The sequence below is a fragment of the Fukomys damarensis genome, unplaced genomic scaffold, assembly GCF_012274545.1.
Source record: "Fukomys damarensis isolate Sample0158 unplaced genomic scaffold, DMR_v1.0_HiC HiC_scaffold_17, whole genome shotgun sequence".
Classification (NCBI taxonomy): domain Eukaryota; kingdom Metazoa; phylum Chordata; class Mammalia; order Rodentia; family Bathyergidae; genus Fukomys; species Fukomys damarensis.
This window is the reverse complement of record NW_022900929.1, coordinates 33,998,733-34,023,897: the sequence shown is the minus strand read 5'-3', so window position 1 is coordinate 34,023,897 and position 25,165 is coordinate 33,998,733. Positions and strand designations below refer to the sequence as shown.

Below are 25,165 nucleotides of genomic sequence, written 5' to 3'. Positions count from 1 at the left end.
TGTAGGTCCCTCAGTCCCTCCTCTTCCTCTTCTGCTTCCCGACCATGAGGTGAGCAGTTTTGTCCAGCTACAAGCTCCTGCTGTGGTGCTGCCTGATGGGACCAGGCAGTCACGGGCTGGAATCTCCATACTGTGTGCCAAAGTAAACTTTTAAATTAGTTATCCCAGGTATTTCGTCACAGCAACAGAAAGGTAACAGTCAGTAAATGTATCATTCAACCACACCTAACCCCACAGTGGTATTAAATTCAGGACTTCTCTAACAACACCATTTACTGAATGCTTAAGACAACCCTGACACTATTTTAAACACATTCCACTAATTAACTTGTTTAATCCTCTTACCAGTTCAGCAACAGGATGACTATCATTGTATTCACTTTACAGGTGAAACACTGACACAGAGGAAGAAAAGAAAAGCACCTCAGCTAAAGCTAGACCAGCACAACCAGTATGTTACCAGCCCTGCTTCTGAACCACAAGTCAATCTCTAGACAATGCTGTCTTCTATTTTCCACTCCAAAAGTAGAAAGATCCTTGACATTTTCATGGAGGAACAGCATAGGCTGAAGGTTCCTACAATTCCAGTCCTAGGATTCTTCAAAGCTGCAGCCCAGAGACCACGAGCCTGGTCAGTGCTCCCTATTCAGCGGTCACTTCCCCCTTTTCCCACAGTCTTGGGTCTTGGGTTAGAGAGGGAAGGCCACATGGGAACAGCTATGGCTATGGACCCAGAGAGCGGTTCCCCGGGGAAGGAGATAAGAAAGAGGCCAGGCAGGCCGTTCTCTTCCAGACACTTATGCCCTCACTAAGAATCCTGAGACCACTCTCAGAGAGGCCAGCCCAGGACCTGAGGCAAACCCAACTCTCTGTCCAGTTACAGCTTCCGTCTGGAATGCCTAATGGGGCACAGCTTGGCAGTCGACATGTAATCCGCTCAGATGCACTTTTTGTGGCAGACTGGTCTGGGTGTTTCTTTGGGAGATGAGGTCAAATGAGAGAGAGAAGACAGGGTCTCGCAGCTGAGGACTCTCCTGAGTGGCATTTTCCACCCACACAGTTCCACTGAGCATGGACATTCTAGAAGAGATGCCAAACCCAGTAATGTTTTGGTACCTCAGAGCTATAGAAAGTAAAAGTCATGTTTTAAAATATATGGAGTAGGGCTGGGAGGGTAGCTCAGTGTGAAGGCCCTGGGTTCAATTCCTACTACCACAAAAAAATAAAATATACAGAATATTACCCTCAAATTCAATATCTCACAGTATAGCTAGCTTCTTGTTGTTTGTTTGGTTTTGTTCTTTGGGGGATTTGTGGGGGTTGTTTTGTTTTGATTTTTAGTTTTTTTTGAGACAGGGTGTCACCATGAAGTCCAAGCTGGCCTCCAACTCACAGTGATCCCCCTGTCTCAGACTTCCCAATGCTGGGATTACAGGTGTGCACCCCCTTTTGTGTCCAGCTCTAGTTAGCTTTTGGGGTGTATGTGTGTGTGTTTCATTTTGTTTTCGGTATCAGGAATTGAACTCAAGCCCTTATGCTTGTAAGGCAGGTGGCGGAACCACTGATCTAAATCCCCAGCCCTTCTAGTTAGCTTTTAAAATATTGTTTTCATTAATTTAGTGGCCCAGTGAATGTCTCTTTGTGGCTTCCACTGTCCACCTTACTCAGCTATTCTCCTCTCACTTCCTGGCCACACGGGAACTCACTGGCAGCGCAGGAAGCTCTCTGGCCAGGCCCTCCTCTCTCTCCATACAGTCCCGACACAGGCTAGCCTTTCTCCGGTGCTCACAATCTTCTTCACATCTATTTTTAGTTTGCCTGGCTCAGGCTTCTTGGGCTAGTGGAGCATAAGCCTTCCACTCTGCCTGTCCCTGGCATGAGTGCAGCTGGTAAGAGCCCCCAGGTACAGAGGGCTCAGAAGTCCTGCTGTCCTCTTTCCTCAGGGGAGCTGATGGCTCCAGGACTGAAGCTTGGTTTTTAAGTGGGCCATGAGGCCAGGGGACCTTCTGACGGGCTTTCTGTTTGGAATTGGAGGTGGACATTTTTCTCTCAGATGACAGACTCACTCCAACTTCCCCTCTGCCCTGGCTTCCCTCCCGTGAAGGCAGCTGTACCTTGTTTTCTTTAAAACCTCTTCCTCTGAAAAGCCGCCTGCCATGCCGAGCGTGATAAGTGCATCTGTGGCCTCTCGGACAGGGGCCGAGCCCAGGTCCCCGGGGCCAGGCCCCCAGCCAGCCCAAGGAAAGGCCACCGAAGCTGGGGGCGCACACCCAGGCGGTATCTATTCAGCCATCATCAGCCGTAACTTTCCCATCATTGGAGTGAAAGAGAAGACATTTGAGCAGCTTCACAAGAAATGTCTAGAAAAGAAAGTTCTTTATCTGGACCCTGAGTTTCCACCGGATGAGACTTCTCTCTTTTACAGCCAGAAGTTCCCCATCCAGTTCGTCTGGAAGCGCCCTCCGGTGAGTAGCTTGCTGGCTCTGGCTGCTCACTCAGACATTCCACCTCCCTCCGCTCAGCAGGACAGGCTCATGCTCCAGTGGAAGAGCAGGGGAGAGGGCAAGGCCTCTGTGTCTCCCCACACTAGAAGGCGAGGCAGGGTGGATCCTGATTCTCTTGCTCTCTCGCACTGAGGGTGGGGGGTCGCTCTGTTCTGTTTGTGGTACTGAGGATTGAACCCAGTTCCTTTGCACTGAGATACATCCCCTGCCGTTTTTATTTTGGGACAGGATCTTACTAAGTTGCCCAGGTTGGGCTCGAATTTGGGATCTTCCTGTCTCAGCTGGTGCTGGGATTATAGGGGTGGGCCATCTTGCCTGGTTAAAACTTGATTTTTCAAAAAAATAAATAAATATTCTTTCCCCAGAACAAATTCCAGCCCGACCAGATCTACCTTCTCTGTTTAGACAGCCTGCATCTTTGTAAAATTCCTTCTATTTCACCCAGAACCCTAGGAAAAGAAAAGGCACAGGCAGAGGCTACTTTTCCAAGCATGAGACAGTAGGATGACAAGAACCCTAGCAGTTGTCTCCCCACACCCAGACGAGGAAACCCAGGCAGGCGCGGGGAGCGTGTGCCCAGCCGGATAACATCTCTGCTCCCTCGGGAAGCTCTTCAGCTGCAGTGTCACTTACTGTGACCCTACCGGCTGGAAAGTTATGTTCCCTGGCTCCTTTCGCCATCATTCCGCTAATATGACTCTTGTTCTTTTTTTATGTTTTGGTCTGGTCTATATTTTTTTCCAGGAAAATTAAACTGCCTACAATTACATAAATAAGAACAAACATTTCATTACAAGTAGGCCCACAGGTCGGCTGGCAGGGGAAGTCCAGGATTTTGCAATCAAGTCTAGTGGGGCTCTGCAGGGCGGGCAGGGTAAGCAGAGGAGGCCTGGGCCTGGCAGACCTGCGCTCTAGAATGTAGGTGACCTGGCGGGGAGGAGGGAAGGCAGGGCTTGGAGTTCAGGAGGGTGCAGGGCCCCTGCTCCAGCGGGAGACAGCGCCTTGGGAGCAGCCGCGGACAGGGCAGCCGGAAGGGGGCGCAGGCGGCCTCTCCCTCGCCCAGCCACCTGCCGGGATAGGCGCCCCTCGGATGTTGGGTTCTCTCAAATATTGTGTACATGTGAATTCCATTTGAATAGTATTTGACAGATGCAAATGTTCTGTACATGCATTACCTGCATTAATCCAAGGGTTAGCCCTGAAGGCATCAGGGGAATGCAGATGAAAGCCTTGCTATCAACCACTAAATTACTGTACTTTGTCCAATAGAAAAAGGCAGACTCAGGATTTCTGTCCCTGCGCCATGCTTTCATCCTGGGGACACGAGGACATCACCGGGCACAGGGACGGGGTGGGGGCACCCCATGCTCTCAGGAGATCAGGGGAAGCTGCAGCCTCTGTTCTACCTTCTCACCCCTACTCAGAGTCCCTTAGCGCCCCTTGGAGGGCTCAGCACCTGCTTCTGCCCCTCGGCCCCTACAGTCCACTTAAAGGCCAGTCTTTACTTACTGCAGTTCTGGGAATCAAACCCAGGGCCTCTCGCATGTCACACAAACACTTGACCATTAAGTTACATCACAGGTCCTTTTAATTTTAAGATAGGGTCTTGCTTAGTTATCCAGGCTGGCTTCTGACTTGAGGTCCTCCTGCCTCAGCCTCTTGAGTGACAGGGATCACAGGCATGGGCCACTGTGCCCAGCTGACTCTTCTTAATTCAAGAAATTTCTCAGCCAAGAAATAACACACACACACACACACACACACACACACACACACACACCCTATATACAGGGCAAGTAACTGGAATGTTAGGAAGACAAAAATTTTTGTCGCTGGGAGTCCTGATGAGTGCAGCTGTCTCGTTGACTGTCAGGCGTCAGTGTCCAAGCTGACAGGGGATCAGATGGCAAGTTTGACAGTTTCCCTATCCCAGGGGGAGGGGTTCAGGCTGAAGCCAGACATGAATTACTACCCAGTGTGGGCTCCCCAGCAGCCCTGTGTGCCGTGGGGCTCCTTCACTGCCCGTGACGATGCCGAGGACCTCCACTGCAGACTGTGGAGTGGAATGGCGCTCCTTTGCCATCAGGAGGATCTGAGGCAGCAGGGTGCAGAGTTCAAGCCCATCCTGGGTAATATGGTGAGACTCTGCCTCCAAAACCACATTTTTTATCAAAGAATAAAGAAATGAATGCTGCAAGGAACTTTATTCTCGGCCCAATATTTGGCTTGCTGCCGGAGTGCTTGGGCACATCCCCTCCCTGCGAACACACCTCACTGACACCCCACACCGTCACGGTGAGTCCAGACTTCTCAGCCACGACTCAGGCCTCCCTCAGGCTGCCCTACCTACCCTGCCACCCCCATCTTCCCCTCTCCCTAGACCCAGATTCACCAGCAGGCTGGGCCCTCTTCCCCAGGGCCTCCACTCTTCTGTCCTCTGCCTGGTTGCCCCTCTTCTACTTACCTGGTGGGTTGCCTCTGTCTCTCCCCAGCATTACCCAGGCATCACTTTCTTCAAGGCCTGTTCCTCTTTAGTCTCCTTCCCCTACCAGGCCAGGCCTGTGGGGGCTGCCAGGACAGCCAGACTTAACAAGACTGGGAACTCCTGAAAGTCTTTCAAATACTCCTAGAGAGGGTGGGGCAAAGCCCTCGAGATTGTTTTTACTGAAATCATCAGTGTGCTCCAGCCTTAAAAGCTAGACTTGTAAATGAACAGAGCTATTTACTGTGCCGGTTGTGCTCTAACATACACTGCCATGTCAGGGTATGAAACAGCACAAGCAGAAGTCCAGGCTGCTCCTCGCAGTGCTCCCGCTGTGTCGGCCCCTAGGCGATGGCCCTGAGCTTTCTACTGGCCGTCACTAAAGGACAACACAGCCAGTGTCCACCTGGCCTTCAGAGCCAGAGCACTGCCTCGAGCTCACTGGTACAGAGCAGAGTCGGAGCCGGTAGACGAAAATCAAAAGCACAATGACTCCAGAACTTTCTGCATTGCAGAGCCCTCTTGGAAACATCAGTTTTCTGTGCACATCTGTGGCCATCGTGACTCTTGTCAGACCTGCCGCTGTGCCCATCTTGTGCTGGCACCATCTCGATGTTAGACCTCACAGATGGTCTTGACCCCAGCTCCTGAGCTCAGTGCAGTAGAAAGAAGATGAATGAAGCTTGCAGAAATGTGAGGGCAAATGGCACCCTAGAATGGAAAAATAAAGATTCCTGGGCCAGAAATTTAGCTCAGTGGTTCTGCCTCCTGCCTCATAAGTGCATCACATCAAATAAGCTCCTCTAACTTAACCCCAAAGATGACCCCAGAACTCCATCTTTACCTCTGAGCTATCATTTTTGCAGCACTGGGTAATCTTGGTGTTGTGGCTTCAGACTCAGTCAGCCTGAATTATCTGTAGATCCCATATTTGCAATTCATCTCTGCAATAAAATATATTTATAACCCCCAAATTGGGTTTATGATAACTTCTGAAACTAGGAAAAATTCAAATTGCCCTGTATACTGTTCACCACTGAGTTGAGCACTTGGCCCTCAGAACAGATGTGCCATGGGTCAGGATTAGCGTTAGGGTTAGGGTGGGTCAGCGTTAGTTAGAGTAAGTGTTAGGGTTAGCGTGGTGTCTGGTAGGAGCTCTGAACACAAGGCATCTTCCCTGCAGAGTTAACCAACCTACACCATTCCCATCTAAAACGCAGAAATTCTGGGTTGGCACACAATTGTTATTTTCTTCCCGTGTGAGAAGGGAGTAGTGAGCTGAACTGCTGCAAAAGCTCATTAGAGCAGGAAGCCCCTGATCTTGGCCCCGGAACCAATGTCTTGCTTAGTTTCCTCTCTCAGGGAAATTACCAGGCTTCCTAGTAAAGGTGGCGTGGCGAGAGGTCTGCTCAGGATCTGTTTCTGTCGGACAGTGAAACAGAAGTTGGCTCCCTGTGCTGGCCACAGAGAGGAGGCACCGGGCCCTTGCACAGAGCAGTGAGGACAGGTGGATGTGCAGCAGTGCGGTCTGGTCTCAGCTCTGGTTCCACCATCACCAGCCACACAAATATTCTAAGTGCGGCTTTTCCCTGCTGTGCTAGAGAAATGGATCTTAACATCCGGCTGCTCTGAGGTGCCACCCTTAATCCCAGATGCTCCAGGAAGGCAGTAATTACCACCAACACAGGCAGCCCCCTGGCCCGGAAGATGCAGACCCCAGCTCCACCCTTTGACCTCACGACCTCAGGAAGGTCACTGATCATCCTTAGGTCTCAATTTCCCCGTCTGTGGAAAGCAAATCACAATCCCTAACCTTCTCAAGTTGGTGTGAGAGTTAAAGGAGATGTAAGTATGCTCTACATGGTGGACAGTTGAGAGTATAATGGTAAATGTCGAAAGGCTAAGGGAAGCTGGGGTTATAGAGCTCAGTGGTACAGCACTTTGCCTACTGTGCATGAGGCCCTAGGTTCAAGCCCCAGCACCACCAAAACCAAACAAACAAAAAGTTAAAGGGGCAGAAAAAGAAAAAGGCAACATGAAACATCCACCTGAGAGCCAACTTCTCTCTACTCAGTGGAGAATTAGGATGGAGACATCCTGGGGTGGGCGTGGGGAGCTGAGAGGGCGCCAAGATTTTGGTGAAAGTGGGAAATCTGTAAATAACTCCTAGGGCCACTTTCTTATGCTGCCCAGGACAGTAGCTCCTTCTGAGTGAGGGTCGTGGTGGGGACAGGGCTCCAAATGTCCAGATGCACACAGGGAAATGACTCACAGCATAGTGCAGAAGACGGGGAGGGGAGGCCGGAAACGGCCAGAGACATAGGAGAAGCGCTCCCTTGCTCTGAACAGGCACAGCATGGTTCGGGCGTGCACGCGTTCTCTAGCCACTCAGTCTGCTGCCCATCAAACACCTGCCAGTGTCCTCTGGTCTCCTTTGTCGTCTTCTCTCACGCTCCAAACCTGGATTTTGCTAATATTCTGCTTAGGTTCCTGTGCTCATTAGTGAGAAGGAATGAGCCTATTATTATTTCTTTTCTTTGCTGTACAATTTTGGCATCAAGGTTCTAGTAGCCTCACAAAATGAGTGGGGAATGTTCTTTCTTCCTTTCCTGGAAGGAGATTTATGAGATAGGAGCTAAAGGTTTCTTTCTTTGGTAGAAGTTGGCCAGTAATTTCTTCACAGATTTTATAAATCTACTGATATAATCTGCAATAATGACAGGATCGTGTAAAATTGTTTTTCTTCTTGAATCAGTGGTAATCTCTTCTATCTTCCTTTTTCCCCTTTTTTATTAGTCCATGTTTGCAGTGTGTAATGTTTACATTCCTTGTGTGGAGCTGGTTCGCTGTTTTTTTTCACTCCCTTTCCCCCCTCCCCACTTCTTCCTTCATCTCTTGATCTCCTTCCTCTTGAAAAAGGTCTGTCTCTCTACTTCCTATTATTGTTTATTTGACTCTTTATTCATATTTTGGGTTTTTCATATAAGAGAATCCATGCAATATTTAACCTTGTGTGTCCTCATGTTTTACTTACCATTATGATCTCAAGGTGCGTCCATCTTCCTGCAGATGACTCAAGGTTATCCTTCTTTATGGCAGATGAGTACTCCATTGTGTGCAAATACCACATTTTCTTTTTCTTTTTTCTTTTTTTTTTTTTTTTTTTTTTTTTTTTTGGTACTGGGGATCGAACTCAGGTCCTTGTGCTTACAAAGCAGGCAGTGGGACCTCTCAGCTAAACCCCCAGCTCAACACATGCTCTATCTATTCACCTGTTCATGAACATATAGGCTGCTTCCAAGATTTAGCTGTTGTGAATTGTGCTACTACAAACATGGGTGTCCCTGTATTGCCATAACATGATGTCTTTAACTCTTTCGGGGAGACTCCTAGAACGGGAGTAGGTGGATCAAATGGAACCTCAAGGTTCTTGAGGAATCTCCATACTGATCTGCACAGTGGTTGTACTAGTTTACACTCCCAGCAATAATGTACAAGGGTTCCCTTTCCCCCACAGCCTCACCAGCACCCGGGAGGCAGAGGGAGGAGGGTCACATGAAGTTTGGGGCCAGCCAAGGCTACAGAAAGAGATCAAGCCCAGCTCTCAGATCTGAAAAAGTTTTCCCCTATAGTCCTCGGTCGATCTCAATGTTGTCTTCTGGCTTTTTTGCAGTTACTGCATAGTCTTTTTCTCTGCTTTTAAGATCTCTCACCAAGGATTTAGCTCAGCAGCACCACACCTGCCTGGCAAGTGCAAGGTCCTGAATTTAATTTCCAGTACCGAGAAAGAAAAGAAAAAAACAAAACAAAATCTGAAAAATCCCATTAAGATCTTCTGTCTCTCTCACATTGTCCAATGCCACTACATTGTGTTTAAGCATATATTTCTTTATATCTTTCCTGCTTAGGATTCATTGGAATTCTTGAATGTGAAGATTGGAATTGTTGACCACTTCTAAAAGCCCTTTCCACCATCTTCTGAAAACTTCCTCTACTCCACATGGATCTTAACACATTCTTGCTCTTTTCAATTTCCCATCTCTTTCATTCTTCTTGTGATCTTCTAGATGATTTCACCTGACCTAGCTTTTGGTTCATTCATTCTTACTTTAACAGTCCTGGAAAAAAATAAAATAAAAAGCAGTCCCTGATTCAGTTATTGAATTGTTAAATTTTAATATGTGAACCTTCAGTGATTTTAGTTAAAAAAAAAAAAACCCCAACCACGTATACAAGACATCTGGGGAAGAACTAAAGAAATTAGTAATGGATTTGGATGTTGAATAACACTGGAGAACAGTCATTAGCTTTCTTAGTGACACCAGTATTGTCATAAAGAGGATGTTCTTGTTCTAGGCAATGCCTGCTGTATTCTGAGCACTCCTAAATGTTGAGGTGTAAAGTGGAATAAAGATGCAACATTCGAGCTGGGCATGTTGGTGCATGCCTGTAATCCCAGCACTCAGGAGGCTGAGGCAGGAGGATTGCTGTGAGTCAGAGACCAGCCTGGGCTACATCCAGGTCAGTCTCAACTACATAGTGAGAACCTGTCTCAAAAAAAAATTAAAAAAAAAAATTTTAAAGATGCAACATTCTTTTATGTGGCTCTGCAAAAGGAATAAAATGTATACATAACATCTATCTAGATAAAATAAAGATGGCATAATGTTAACACATTTTGAATCTAGCCGCCTAATGGGTGTCCATTCTTGAAATTACTCCATAAATTTAATTTTTTTCATTACAAAAAGCTTAAAAAGTTAGATAGCTGAAGTTTAAAACCTGAATAGTGAGGGTAGAATACAAAAATCAAGGAAATCAGGACGGGGGGATTTAGGTCAGAGGTTCTGCCAGCTACCTTACAAGCTCAGGGACCCAAATTCAATCCCCAGTACCAAACGAAAAAAAAAAAATCAAGGAAATCTAGAAGGGAGAACAATGACAAAAGAAAAAGAAAACTCAATGAGGTTTAGCATCTAAGTTTTAGGAGTTCCACAGAAAAAACAAATAAAAGGAATATCAAAGAAATAATGTAAGAATCCCAGAACCAAGGAGAGCCTCTATATTGAAAAGAGTTGCTGAGTGCTCAGCTAGAGAATGGAAAGGAACCAGACAAGGTCCTTAAATATGACTTTTTTGAAGGGAGGGAGGAACACCGAAATCTTTCAGAGGGAAAACCTTAGGTCACATGCGCAGAAATGGTCACAGAATTGCATTTTACTTCCCAGCAACACCAGAGAATAAGAACAACAGAACAATGCATTAACAGTAACTTAGCTAAAATGTGAATAATGTTTACTCAACCAAACTAAACAATGGATTTTAATTTTACTGACATTTATCATGTAAATATTTTGGGAGATGGCGAACAGAACACAATGTAAAATTTTTATTTTGTTTTGTTTTTTTGGTACCGGAGATCGAACTTGGGTCCTTGTGCTTGCGAGGCTGGCGGCAGAACCACTGCGCTAAAACCCCGGCCCCTAAAAGTTTTAAATCTGATTCACCAAAATAAATACTCTATTGATACTTTCTAAAAATAACAAATGAAAAATTGGTAATATAATTACATTATTTTTAAAAAGGGGAAAAAAAAGAATAGCTCTGACATTCACAAGTAAAAAATAAATAAATAAAATAAAAGTAGGGGGCGGAGGATTTAGCTCAGTGGTTTTGATGCCCACCTCGCAAGCACAGGGACCTGAGGTCCATCCCCGGTACCAAAAAACAGAAAAATAAAATAAAAATAGGTAAATGACATTGCTTCTCAGCCTTTTGGCTGAGAGCAAGTGTGGAGAGGCAGATGCCAGAAGAAAGACTGAAGGAATTAAAAGTGGCCATCTCTGAAGAGAGGGATTAGTCTTTTGTGCACTTTCTGTATTAGTATTAATTATTTAAAACTTTGTTCATGAATAGAATAAGCTGAATGATATTTTTTAACAACTGATTATCAATTTATTAAAACAGTCGCCAAAGGCATCTGCGGTGGTGACTTCAGCCTCCACTCCTGGCTCAGTACTGATGGCAGTGATCTGCTCAACCGTCTCGGGAGGGCGGCCGTGCGAATCAGTCCGTCCCTTGTGGATTCTCACTGGAAGCGATCCCTTGTCTTAGAACCTTCACCACAGGCGGTTTCTCCTAGTGATTCTCAGGGTCTTGGTACTGGGAACGGGTGCTTTCACTCTGAGATTCTTTTCCTTTGCCCCTCTGCTCAAGTCGGCACACGCCTTCTCCAGGGGCTTCACGATGCGACTGGTGAGGGCGACCCTAACTCTGCGAACACCACCTCAGGTTCCACGGCGGGTGCCTTTACAAGACATGGGGTAGCGCGGCTTCCTGACCCACTGTTCCTCGGCAGGAGTGAGAGGGGAGGAACCAACGAGCCCTGCACCACAGCTGCCTCCTCCTCAGAAAGCAAGCTGATTATAATATGTATTGTTTATTTACTTAAAATTCGTGTATTTGCAGTTCTAGGGGGAGCACACGCAGGGGCTCATGTATGCCAGGCAAGCACCCTACCATTGAGCTACTATACCCAGCCCTCAAAACTAAAAATTCTGGGGATTTTTTGAGACAAGGTTTCACTATTGTAGCCCAGGCTGGCCTTGAACTTGCAGCTGGGATTACAGATGTGTACCACGATGCCCACCTCCTTGAAATTAAAATATTTCTTAAAAGAACTGACTTCACAAATTATTTGGAGTTAAAACAACACCTTACAATGTTAAAATTACGGTTTCAAACTTTAGTGGACATAAGAACCTCCTGGTGGATTTTTTTTTTTTTTTTTTTTTTTTTTAGTGAAATAAGCCTCCTGGTGGTTTTTTTTTTTTTCTTTTTTTTTTTGGACAGGGTCTCCCTGTGTAGTTGAGCCTGGTCTTGAACTCACAGTGATCCTCCTGCCTCAGCCTTCCGAGTGCTGGGATTACAGGTTTGCGTCACCATGCCCGGCATGGTAGATAGACTTATTTAAAATGCAGTCGCAAGAATAAAAAATAAAGAACAAAAAAGTAGGAAAAAAATTAAAATGCAGTTTTAGCCTGGCATAATGGCATATACCTGTCATCCTAGCTGCTCAGGATACAAGACAGGAGGATCACAAGTTCAAGGCCAGTGCAGGCTATTTAGTGAAGACCTTGTTTCAAAATAAAAAACAAAAAGGGCTGGGGGGTATAGCTTAGTAGTTGAGTGGCTCTTTTGGATATTGATCCCCCATACCTAAAAGAAAGAGAGAAAGAGAAAGAAAGAGGTCTTAAAGAGATCCCAGACCGTGGCAACAAACCTATGGCATGTATGCTGTTTGTGTCATTGAAAGCCAGGACGCTGGCTCCCCAAACACTTGAGCCCGCTGAATCTTGTATTCTAATACTAGCATCTCAGGGGATTCTGACGCGGTCCTGCGGTCACATTTGGACCAGCGACTAGACAGGCCGCACTCCTGGTGGGCAAGGTCTCTGGAGGGGAGGGGTGGGGAAGGCAGGAGAATGAAGGCTTCATTGCCCCCACACAATGGCTCAGAGCAGATTCCTCCTGTGCATTCAGCAGCCTGCATAGGATTAGTGTATACAACATATTTAGAAGGCCCCATGCTATGTCCCATTGACTGCCAGTGTCCAAGGCATGAATGCCTTTTCCAGAGGCAGGGCAAGCCTCTCTAACTCAGCACTCGGGAGGCTGAGGCAGGAGGATCACTATGAGTTCGAGACCAGCATGGGCTGCATAGTGAGTTCCAGGTCAGTCTCAACTACCTAGTGAGACCCTGTCTCAAAAAACCAAAAAAAAAAAAACCCGAACGAGTTCCAGGAAGGCTGTTGGAGGTGTCCTAAAGGTCTGTGGTCTGTCCCAGCCCACCTCTGGCACTCTTCTCCCTGCTGCCCTGGCTCCCTCTCTCACTCCACCGTGTTGCCCCTAGAACATGGGCTCAGAGGCCTCCGGCCAAAGCTGCTGACTCTGACCACAGCATTTCTCTATGTTCATTTGCATCGTGCCACTGAGGGTGGAGGAACTATATAGGCTCCGGGCCATTCAGAGAGGATTAGGCCTGGGCTGAGGGCACCACTGGCAGAGGCTGCAGGGAAGGCCCAGCTCCACTCCCAGAGCCAACACCATGCCCTTACATGCTGCCAGGATTCTTCTGTGACCGCATGATCTGAGAGAGGGACAGGAGAAGCGGAGAGGGCACTGTCAAACAGCCTCTCAAGTTTAAGGGGCAGGACTTTGTCATTCTCAGACAACAATGTCTGGCTCAGAAGCGCCTCTATGAAGACCGGGTCTTCCCTGCAGGTGTACAGGCCCTGGGCTCACATGAGCTCAACCAGAAAACCAAGATGAAGGCCATCACGTGGAAAAGGCCAAAGGTAGGGATGAAAGGGACATGGATTCAGGAGATAGCTCTTGGGAAACAGGAAGGGAAGTGGTCCCAAACCTGAGGTTATAGGTCCCACCTCCGCAAGTTCTCCATACCCGTGTGTCCCCCAAATGTCTTCTTGCACCCTCCCCAAACTGGAAGTGTTATTCTTTATTCCTCAACTAGAGAACATTGTAACAGTCTCTGGGTCCCTGATGTTGTAAATATGCACTAATGCATCGACTCAAATTTACAGCAAGCTTACAATGTGTAATGGGTCATCAGGGCTCTTCTTGAAGCAGGGGTTTAGCGATGGGAGAGTAGAGTGGTGAAGAGTTTCAAGGCACCCAGTTTGGGGGAGAGCTCTATGGAAAGTGGGGGACAGTAAAGAAATGGGAGGCTGGCTGGAGACCCGCCCTCTCCACCTCCTAAACGGCGTGTTCGTGTGGTGTTGCTGTTGAAGCCGGAAGGTCCACGCTGAGGTCCCTCCTGCGAGGGGAGAAGGCTTGCTCCCGGTGGCCCTACAGTGTGTTCAGAGGTGTTCAGGACACGGCCCTTCCTCCTGCCAGGGCTGCCTGTAACACTGAAGACAGCACAGGACTAGGCCCAGTGGACTCTGAGGTGCTGTGCGTGCGTGGCACAGTGGATTTGCAAGATGAGTCCACTGGAGTGCATGAAGGCATATTTGAGCAGTTTAAATTTCTTACTAAAATAAACTTTTAAAGGGCCATGGATTTAGTTTAGTGGTTCCACTGCCTGCCTCGCAAGTGCAGGGACCCAAGTTTGATCCCTGGTACCAAAAAAAAACAAACCAACAGCAAAAAAAAACCAAAAAACAAAAAACAAACAACCAAAAACAAAAAACAGAAAGAAAGAAATTTTTAATTTTAGAAGAACTTTGTGTTTACAGGAATATTGTGAGGCCAGTCCAGAGTTCCCCCTCACAGCAATTTCCCCTTATCTGGGCTTTTGCTGTCAATGTTTTCCGTGGCCAGTGGTCAGTGGTGGCCCAAAAATGTTAAATGAGAAATTCCAGAAATAAGAAATTCCTAAGTTTTAAATGAATCTGTTACAGTATATTATTATAAATATTCTACATTCTATTTGCTAGCTAGTTTCTCTCTTAAGAGGCTCCTTCATAAATTACACTTTATCAGCTGGGCGTGGGTGGCATCCTCTTCATTTCACAGTTTTGCAGTACTGCTCGGGTACTTTTTTAAAGTCCCTCATGCAGTGTTTGCTTGCTACTTTTCTCCCCATGGGGCCTGTGAGTTTTTGGGAAGAGGGTGGCAGAGGTAAAGTGCCATCTTTGCCATCCTTCTTTTTTGGGAAAATGGTATTAGGAACCAAGATCTGTTTGCTGGTATGCTCACTGCTACCAGAATGTCATTGTCTCTCTCCGCTGACAGAGAAAGGTGTGTGCCTGACCCACGTGTGTGCCTATCAATAAATGTGCCCTGTGGGACCTTCTGTGCCTATAGTAAACTTAACATGAGTCCATACTGACTTATGCCTAAGTATTTTCTGCTTTTTGTGATAAAGGAATGGAATTTTTAAAATTTCAAATTCCAGTTGTTCATTAGTGGTATATAGAAAAGCCATTGCCTTTTATGTGCTTTTTTGTTTTGTTTTGTTTTGTTTTTGTTTGTTTTTTCTTTTTTTTTTTTTTTTTGGTACCAGGTATCAAACTCAGGTCCTTATGCTTGTGAGGCAGGTGCCGGAACCACTGAGCTAAATCCCCAGCCCTTATGTGCTAATTTTATACCCTTCATCCTCCAGGCTACATTTGCTTATTGGTTCTAGATGGTGTTCTGAGATTTTGATTTTAGTTTTTGTCATTGGTTGAGGATTCTCTATATAGGTGCACGTGCAATTTTTTAATAAAGGCAGTTTTCTTTTGTTCTCATCTATCTTTCACTTTTTTTATTTTGTTGCATTGTGACGTTCAATATTAGGAAGAGAGCATCTAGTTACTCACCATATGGAAGTTTTAGCTGATGTTCTTTGCAAAAGTGGATGTTCTTTTCCAACTTGAGGAAGTTTTCCTCTGTTCCTGGTTAAATGAGGGCTGGGGATTTAGCTCAGTGGTGCCACTGCCTGCCTCAAAAGCGTAAGGACCTGAGTTCGAAAAAAACAGTACCAAAAATTAAAATCTTTCAAAGAATTTGTTCGTATTGTCTAAGCTATAGTAATGTTTCATTATCACCCTTTTAATGACTATGGGATCAGCAGTAATAACCTCTTCATTTTTTATGGTGCTCTTGTTTTTTTTAAGCACAATGAACTTTTTTTTTTTTTTTTTTTTTTATGGTACTGGCAGGTGGTGGCACCACTGAGCTAAATCCCTGGTCACCAAAGAATAATTATGGTTTTTTATGACTATTATTTTTGTTTTTTATTTCATTGATTTCTGCTCTAATTTTTAAATTTCTTCCATTTCCTTTGGGCTGAAATTTCTTCTTTTCTACTGTCCAAAAATGGAATATTCCCTGATTTCAGATCTTCTTTTCTGATATATTTAACCTATCAATGTCCATCTAAGTATGACTTTTCCTTCACCCCACAAATTTCGATGCTATATTTTCATTTTCATTTCACTCAAAAATTTTTCAACTTCTTTTGAAATTTCTTCTTTGACCCACGTGTATTTAGAAACATGCTGCTTAATTTCCTAATAATTTCAGCTGCCTTTTGTTCACTGATTTTTAGTTTTGCTCTACTGTGTTCTAAAAGCATGCTTTGTATAATTTCTTCTCTTTTACCCTTGTCAAAAGGTGTTTCATGGCCCAGAACATGATCTGTCCCAGTGATCGTTGCATATGAATCTGAGAGGACTGTTGATCGTTCTGTTTTAGGACAGAGTATGACGTGATGTTGGATCAAGTTGATGGACAGTCTTGTTCAGGCTAATTATAACCTCACTGATTTTCTGCCTTCTTGATCTACAGGAAAAGGATGTAAAAAAGGGGGGTGGGATTTAAGCTCAGTGGTTCTGCTGCCTGCCTCGCAAGCACAAGGACCCGAGTTCAATCCCTGGTACCAAAAAAAATTTTTTTGTCTCTTCTTCCTTTCTTTCTTTCTTTCTTTCTCTTTTTTTTTTTTTTTTCTGGTACCAGGGATCAAACTCAGGAACTCAGGTCCTTGCTCTTGCAAGGCTGGCGGCGGAACCCCTGAGCTAAATCCCCAGCCCTCATCTTCCTTTCAGTTCTATCATTCCGTGTGTGTGTGCGTGTGTGTGTGTGTGTGTGTGTGTGTGTGTGTGTGTGTGTTACTGAAAATTGAACCTAGGGTTAAAAGAATGCTAGGCAAGCCCTCTGCCACTGAGCCAAATCCCCAGCCCTTTTTATTTTATTTTCAAACAGGGTCTCACTTAAGTTTCCCAGGCTGGCCTCAAACATGATCCCCTTACTTGGACCTCCTAGTTAGCTGCTGTTATGTGTGTGCACCACCATACAGCTTGCCTAATATATTTTGACACTGTTAATGCACATGCATTCAGGATTTATATGTCTTTTTAGGAACTGACCTTTTTGGGGCCAGTGACTTGGCACAGTGGTGCTACGGTCTGTCTCACAAGCACAAGGACCCAAGTTCGATCCCCGGTACTAAAAAAATAAGAGAATTTACCTTTTTCTTATATAAATGCCTCTTTTTTTTTTGCCCTTTTTAGTGACCCCCAATGCTGAGGATTGAACCCAAGATGCTCCACCACTGAGCTACATCCTTATCCCTTTATAATTTTTTGAGGCAGGGTCTTGTTAATTTGCCCAGGCAGGGCTTGCAGTTGGATCTTCCTGCCTCGGTTCTGGGATTGCAGGCATGTGCCACCACACCCATTGATTGTTATTTTTAACAAAATTATCTTTAATATCAAAAATAAAAAATAAAAGACTTTATTTGACTTTCATCCATTCTTTTCTCAATGTTCTTTCTTTATGAGGGCCCAAGTTTCTTACTTGTATCATTTGATCATCACTGATAAACTTTTTTTCAACACTTGTTGTGAGGCATGTCCGCTGGCAAGGAATTCCCTCAACTTTTGTTTGCCTCAATAAACTGTAGAATTGCAATTTTAATAATATCACTGCCAAAATGATTCCAAAAGGTAGTTTAAGTTTTTATATACTCTTTTCTTCTTCCCTCATGTAAAATAGTTTTTAAAGCCAGACATGGTGGCACATGCCTATAATCCCAGCACTTGGGAGGCTGAGGCAGGAGGATTGCTGCAAGTTCGAGACCAGCCTGGGCTACACAGTGAGTTCCAGAGCATTCTGAACTAGAGAGACCCTGTCTCAAAAAACCACGCACACAAAAAAATAGTTTTTAAAATGTGTGCATTATTACCCCAACATCACAAGCAAAATACTACATATGATATTCTCCCTTTGACCATTATTTAGTTGTTGTGTTTTTTTTACCATCATTTAATTTTAATTCTGCAAGTAGCTACACTATACTTACTGTATCAGACACCCCAGTTCTGGGTTGATGTCCTTTGGGGCTCATTTGTTTTTTGCTTTTTGTGTGTTTTTTTGTTTGGTTTGGTTTGGTTTGTTTTTTTTGAGACAGGGTCTCACTATGTAGTTGAGACTGACCTAGAACTCACTATGTAGCCCGGGCTGGTCTCGAACTCACAGTGATTCTCCTGCCTCAGCCTCGTGAGTGCTGGGATTACAGGCAAGCGCCACCACACCCACCTCTGGAGCTCATTCGTTATCAGATTCCTCAGGAGGAGCTCAGGGAAACATTTCCTGAATTCTTTCATTATTAGAATCAAGCTGCCCACACCCTTTACACTTGAAGGGAAGCTCTGCTGCTTATACATCTTTGGTTCTCTGATTTCTTTCTTTGAGTATCTTAAATATATTGTTTCAATCTCTTCTGGCATAAAGCACTGTGAATCAAACTCAATGGCTAGATGCAGTGTTGACCTTACAGGGACATTTGATCCGGTTTGGTTTGTGACCAGAATTGTGGAAGGAATTGAGTTTGTGAACTAAGTTTACCACTGTAGAAAGATGAAAAAGGCTGAGGATATGTTCAGTGGTAGAGCACTTGCCCAGCATGTGGAAGGCCCTGCATTCTAGCTCTGGCACTGCAAAAATAAATATACATGCATAATAGAAATTTACCCATCCATTGCATTCAGAGTTTTGGTGGAGTAAGAGGAGGGTGGTGGAGTGGCATAAGGAGGATGGAGCACAGGGCCTTCACACACCTTCGTGGACTGGATTGTCATGGGAGGGGGCACCAGCTCTCCAGAATAGCATAGCAAGGCTGGTTGGCTTTCTTTCTTCCTTCCTTCCTTTCCTTTTTTTGTGCTGGGGATTGAAGTCAGGGCTTTCACACTGAGTTATACCCACTTTCAAACTGAGTTACACCCCCTGGTCCTTTTTATTTTTTACTTTGAGACAGGCAGGCTCTTTAAACTGTCTAGGGTGGGCTGGAACTTGGGATGTTCCTGCCTCAGCTTCCCAGAGTGCTGGGTTTATAAACGTGCCACCACGCCCAACTGCAAGGGTTCTTGAAACTGAAGAACAATGTTAAAACGAAATCACTGAGTCTATATTATAAAAAATTTTTAAAAAGCATAACATATCTGGAAACCAAAAACACCCCCTGTTGGCCTCTGTGGACCTGGACTTGAAAGTGTGTGGACCCTAAACATCTGCGTTGCCCCCTCTTGGGGAGAAAGATCTTTTTCCTTCTAGTGCCCTTTGTTTTAGCATAGGAAGAGCAAGTGTTGTGCCCAGATCACAATATCCCCAAAGACCACCAAGGAGTCGAGTCCAATGTAATCACACGAGGGGTTTATTGCAAGCTCGAGCCTGGACTTCCGGACCTCACCAACATTGGGTTTCGTACAGAGAGCCCCGAACTCGGTTTCATACAGGCTTTTTATCAGCAAAGGAGCAGAACTAGGGGCTTTCTAGATGGGTCAGTGTCTGATTGGTTAATAATGCAGGCAGGGGACAAAGGTCTGCTGACTTGAGTTGGTGGTCAGCAGTCACACATTGATAATTAACAGATACCTATAGGATGGTTCAAAGGCCATCAGGACCTTCTGGATGAGCAAACAGTTCAATAATTAACTTGGGGTCTCTATGTATTTCATAGTCTAGAACCATTAACTTACACGTTAATCAGGGTCTGGACTTCCAACAGTACAAGATTGCCTTACATTCCTAAGCCAGGGTTAGAACAAAGGTTGGAGCTATGGCTACAATGGGAGGGGGTTAGAGCACTGTCTCCTGGGCCCTTTGTCATTTAGCATGGCCTTGTAATTTGGTCAAAACGGCACTTTGGGGTTTTTCCAGTAACTGGGCGGTGACCTGATCACAGAATGGAGTAACTTTTTCAAAATGGAGTCAGTTTGGGCTCTACACAAGAGTCACGCTTCAAGATGCTCCTCTGTCAAATCTGTTACAGGAGCGTCACTGCTCTCGGGGGCCTCCTTACTCAGGTAGTGTGACAGTGTGGGAAGGCAGTAAAAAGCAGGAGTGTGTCTGGCTTCCACCACTTACTGCTGTGTGTGCTTGGGTGTGTTTCTTAGCCTCTCTGAGCCTCAGTTTGCTTGGCTGAAACACAAGAACAATGGTACCCAGTTCACAGGGCTGTTTTTGGAGGCAGAAAGGAGTGAAGCCTGTAGAACTTCAGGTACATAGTGCAAACACCCTGCATAACTTAACTCAATGAATAACAGCTGGTAGCACTACTACTTGGTCACTGTTTGTTTGTTTCATAGGAAATCTGTGAGAATCCTCGATTTATCATTGGTGGAGCCAATAGGACTGACATCTGCCAAGGAGACCTAGGTAACAAAGTCCCCTCCCAGACCTGCCAGCTGATCAGGGCGAGGAAGAGGGAAGTCCCTTTCCAGAGGGTAAAGGGAAGGGACTCTGGTTCTGTTTTTGATGCATTTCTGGAAGATTTTTATAGGTTATCCTTTAGGTTTGTTGCCCGGTGTGCTGGCTGGCAGTTGCTTTGTTTCCTGGCCCAGTTTTCATCAGCACTTTGCCTCACATCACAAGAAGTTCACCAGCCAAGCATGGTGGTGCACACCTGTAATCCCAGCACTTGGCAGGCTGAGGCAGGAGGATCACTGTGAGTGCAAGACCAGCCTGGGCTACATAGTGAGTTCCAGGTCAGTCTCAACTATACAGTGAGACCCTGTCTCAAAAAATCAAAAAAAAAAAAAAGAAAATCCTTTGTCCTGAAAGTATCATCTGTGTGACTCCAGACACACTCTGTGGTATGGTCACACAGTTCACAGACACAATGAAAACAAGGCACGAGGCACCCAAAGCTAATGAAAAGAGTGCAGCTTCTCTGGCTGTGGGAGGACAGGTTGAGGAGCAGGCACTGTCCAGGTTCCTGCCCCATGGATGGCGGATGCCCAGCCCCAGGCACGCTAGTCCTCCCTGACTGTCCCTCAAGTCAACTCAAGGTGCACGGGGATAGATTGGCTGCACTTGGCCACCCTACTCCCCTCTCAGGGCAGCAGCAAACCCATCCTCCTTAGAAGGCAGCTCCAAGGGCTGCAGATTTAGCTCAGTGGTTCTGCCACCAGCCTCGAAACAGCAAGGTCCCAAGTTCGATGCCCAGTACCAAAAAAAAGAAGGCAGCTCCAGGGTTGTGGGGTACAAGTGTGCCCTGGGGGCTCACACATGTGCCCTCCACAAAGGAAGTCCAGGGAAGAAGAAAGCGTCCCCTTCCCAGCCCATTGCCAGCAGTTCCTCAAGGTCCCCCATATACTGGTATCAGAGTATACCGATTGCCTGCCCAACTGGCCTTTCTCAGCTGCAAATCCAGTGAGCGGATGGATGGGTTTCTCTGTGGTCAGAAGGGAGTGCAAATTTACACCGTGAGGCACAGGGCAGGGGATCTCCTGAAGGGTTAGGGAGAACAGCCCAGTGTGATCACCTACTGCTCTTCTCAGTGTGAGTTTCTTCTGCAAAAGGAGGAACTGCCTCTGGCCTTTAGGGAAATGTCCAGGCTGAGGAGAGAGGGACCCAGTGGGCCCTGTTGTCAAGGATTCCTGTGAAATCTTCTTGCTGGGCTGACAACTCTGTGAAATCTGATCTGGAAGCAGGACAGACAGACGGGGCACCGAGAGAATCCCCGTCCCTCAGCACAGGAGCAGCTGGCTGGCATGAGGTCTGCACTTCTGGGATGGGCAGGCTCCCAAAACCTGGGCTGTGTGTTTGCCTGCAGGGGACTGCTGGTTTCTCGCAGCCATCGCCTGCCTGACCCTGAATGAGCGGCTGCTTTTCCGAGTTATCCCCCATGACCAGAGCTTCACCGAAAACTACGCAGGGATCTTCCACTTCCAGGTGAGTTATGGACCACAGACCACACCCACCACACCTCTCTTGGCCCTGACTTCCCAAGGCTCCAGGAAAGGCTCCACCCACCCACCCCAGCCGAAAAGGTGGGCAGCAACCCCCTTGATGCTGCCAGGCTGGGAGGAAGCAGTTTTTCCTCTCTGACCCCAGCCTCATACACCTTCCGCTCGGCCCTAGAAAGTCAAAAAGCTCCTGTTTGCCAGCCTGCAAGTCTGTTTTGCCCTCCAGCTGGCTGCTGTGTTACTGTCTGCAGCCTTCACAAGTAACTCCCTATGTACAACGTAGGGCCTCACGTAGGGCCTCTGACGTTACACTGTGGGTCACTGGTGCAGGAGCTGCAGCTCCTCTTCCTTCTTGCTGTGTAAAGCAGCTCTATACTAGGACTATCACTTACCTCTTGCAGGCCTTGGAAGAAAATTCTAGTTAATTTGAAGAGCAGGCTTCTGCTTTGGTGTGGAACTAAATCTTCTGGCATTAGTTTCATTAGAAACTTTCTGAGTCCAAATTGTGTTGAAATAGAGCCAAGTCCTGGTGCTGGGCCAGAACCAAAGTGGGAGTCAGGTAGTTTCTGGGATGCTGCTGTCATCACGAAATACTGAAACCAGGCCAGGGATATAGCTCAGAGGCACCACACTTGCCTTGCAGGCACAAGTTCCTGAGTTCAATTCCCAGTACCAAAAAAAAAGAAAAGAAAGAAAGAAACACTGAAACCAATAAGACACCCTCACGGACACAGGGGCTCTCAGTCCTTGCTGCACAGTAGAATCTTCCTGGACACAGAAAAATACTAATATGCAGATCCTGCTCCAAACCTCTGGGCAGGGAGATGAAAACCTCAAGTCCTAAAATATTCAGGGAACACCTACCTCAGTGAATTCTGAGCTGGACTCTGGAAGAGACTAAGCAGTAAGTAGGTAACTCACTCCCTGCCCTCAGGAAGCTCACAGTCCAGAGAGAGATAAAGTCACATGTCACATGTCCAGAAGAATGTGAGCCAGCACCAATATGCTAGACCTAGGAAACAGAACTGCTTCGGATGGATGCTCTCCCAGCAGAAAGTGGGAGGAAAGGCGAACTTCCTAGTGGTGACCTGAGGATGTGAAGCCACTTTCTTGTGTCCGTGCAGTTCTGGCGCTATGGAGACTGGGTGGATGTGGTCATCGATGACTGTCTGCCAACATACAACAACCAGCTGGTCTTCACCAAATCCAACCACCGCAATGAGTTCTGGAGTGCTCTGCTGGAGAAGGCTTATGCTAAGTAAGGCAGCACTGAGTGTGTGAGGCAGGCGGGAGGTGGGGGAAGAGGTTGCAGAATCCAGCAGGATGCGTGTGCGTGCAGATACTTTCGAGTGGTGTGAGAATTCAACTATGACCCAGAGTCAGTGGAGAGTAGATCAGGCAGCAACACCTCTAAGAACACTAAGTTTAAAAGGCAAAATGGAGAAGAATGGAGAAGCTGGGCATGGTGACACACAACTGTAATCCCATCTGTCAGGAGGCTGAGACAGGAGGGTTGCAAATTGAAAGCCAGGCTAGGCATAATGGTGAGAGCCATCCCAGCAGAAGGAAGGGAGGAAGAAAGGGCATCTTTAGCTTTGCCTTCCCACAGTGAGCTCTTTAACTGCCTTCCTGATGGTTTTGCAAGCCTTGGATCAGAGCATTGCATTTCTGGAGCTCAGATCCCATGATCTTGCTTGGCTCAAACTCATGAGCTTTATTGAGCATAAAGCCATGTTGTCCTCTCTCACCTGAGAAGCTCCATCCCAGCCGACAGCTCCCAGGAAGTGGGATAGCTGGGCTCCACTGTCAGGGCTTCTGGACCTCTGTGGCCTGGGGTGGGTCACTTGGCCTCCATCTTAGCTTTGCCATGGAGAAGAACAGGAATCACAGTAACCATCTACCTCCTATAATTCTTTTTTTGGTACCGTACCGGGGATCGAACTCGGGACCATGCCCTTGCCCACCTATCTCACTAGCTCACGTGACTGGGAACTGATGAGAGAACATCGCAGGACCTGAGCTAAGCTCTGGGGCCGTGATACCTGGGCATCTTTCCTGGAGTCCTGTGACCCCAGGTTCATCTTCATCCTTTCCCCAAGGCTCCACGGTTCCTATGAAGCCCTGAAAGGTGGGAACACCACAGAGGCCATGGAGGACTTCACCGGAGGGGTGACAGAGTTTTTCGAGATCAAGGATGCTCCCCGAGACATGTACAGGATCATGAGGAAAGCCATCGAGAGAGGCTCCCTCATGGGCTGCTCCATTGATGTAAGTTGGGGGTGGGGCCATGGCATGGGGGAGCCATTCTCTCAGTAACAGCAGCACAGTCTTCTGGGACAGGGTGAATATTTTGTTTTAAGAAAGAAGAACTGATTCTTACTTTGAAACATGGGACTTTTTCAAGAGAGTTGTCCCTGGGAATTTCCAGTGAAGTGATTGGACGAGGACATTCCAGCCTTGGAAGTTAGGTGGACGTGGGTCCCGGGCCTGTGTCAGAGGGGGCCTGTCTTGTCTGGGCTTCCTAGTCCAAGCGTGCACCCAAAAGCCAGCCACATACTTCGCTCCAGACTAGCCCAACATTTCCCTAAGAAAGCCGCCCAGTCATTGAGCTTTGGTCCCATGGGCTTTGCGCTGAGCAGAAGATCAGACTGCAGCCCGCGCTCAGAGCAACACAGCCCAGCAGAGGGAGACGGGAAGGAGACAGCAGGCCGTGGACGCTGGGCCACCACGGTGTCCAGAGACGCATCCTCTCCTCCACGTATGTCAGTGAGAGGAAGGGACCAAACTCATTCTTTTCCTTTTCTCTCCCCACATTCCCCATGTGCAGAAAGTAGAGGAAGGTTAGCTGAAAATGCCATGGATGAACATGTTCTCTCTCTCTTTTCTCCGTCTTCTCTCCATTCGTGTTCTATTAACTTTTCTTTTCCTTTTTTCTGCCCCTTCCCTTCTCTCTGTCTCCTTCCCTTCCCACCTTCCCACCTTCCCACCTTCGTTTGCTCTTTCTCCCTCTCCTGGGTTTCTCCCAACCTCCCTGTGGGGCCTCAGGATGGCACGAACATGACCTATGGAACCTCCCCGTCCGGTCTGAACATGGGGGAGTTGATAAAGCGGATGGTGAGGAACATGGATAACTCGCTGCTCAGGGACTCAGACCTCATCCCCCAAGGCTCAGATGACAGACCATCGCGGGTGTGTACCTCGACTGTCAGGACCTGCCCCTCGGTGTTGGCCGCCTCTCACAGCCGCGCACCCCTGCCACTTCCCTCCCCTGGTTCACTCTTCTGTTGCAGAAAGCAAATGCTTCCCTCAAAGAGAATCCAGTACTTTTAGAAGTCGTGCATTGCATTTCACTGAAGTCTGAGCCATACAGAAAAACACAGAGGAAGATTTAACCTATATTTTCCCCCTCTAAGATAATCACTCTTAACATTTGACATGTTGTACCCTTTCGGGACTTTTCCGAATCACACACTTAATATATATAT

At 46.7% G+C, this 25,165-nt stretch overlaps 2 protein-coding genes across 9 annotated transcripts in view; both read left to right on the top strand.

Annotated features, from left to right (window-relative positions):
- Ganc (glucosidase alpha, neutral C) overlaps nucleotides 1–507 on the top strand; it is a 71,924-nt gene extending 71,417 nt beyond the window's left edge. Inside the window, exon 24 of the mRNA XM_010624777.3 lies at nucleotides 388–507. Coding sequence (XP_010623079.1) covers nucleotides 388–494 — 107 coding nt within the window. The 3' untranslated portion in view covers nucleotides 495–507. The remainder of the gene's footprint in view (nucleotides 1–387) is intronic.
- Nucleotides 477–25,165, top strand: part of Capn3 (calpain 3) — a 39,587-nt gene continuing 14,898 nt past the window's right edge. For 2 of the 8 annotated variants that reach the window (XM_010624767.2, XM_010624775.2), the window contains exons 1-6: nucleotides 1,572–2,465; nucleotides 20,079–20,148; nucleotides 21,548–21,666; nucleotides 22,805–22,938; nucleotides 23,780–23,948; nucleotides 24,726–24,869. In XM_010624767.2, coding sequence (XP_010623069.1) covers nucleotides 2,157–2,465; nucleotides 20,079–20,148; nucleotides 21,548–21,666; nucleotides 22,805–22,938; nucleotides 23,780–23,948; nucleotides 24,726–24,869 — 945 coding nt within the window. In that variant the 5' untranslated portion in view covers nucleotides 1,572–2,156. Of the gene's footprint in view, nucleotides 632–1,570; nucleotides 2,466–20,078; nucleotides 20,149–21,547; nucleotides 21,667–22,804; nucleotides 22,939–23,779; nucleotides 23,949–24,725; nucleotides 24,870–25,165 lie in introns of those variants that run through there. The other 6 variants (XM_033764979.1, XM_010624766.2, XM_010624768.2 and 3 more) reach the window with 6 other exon arrangements.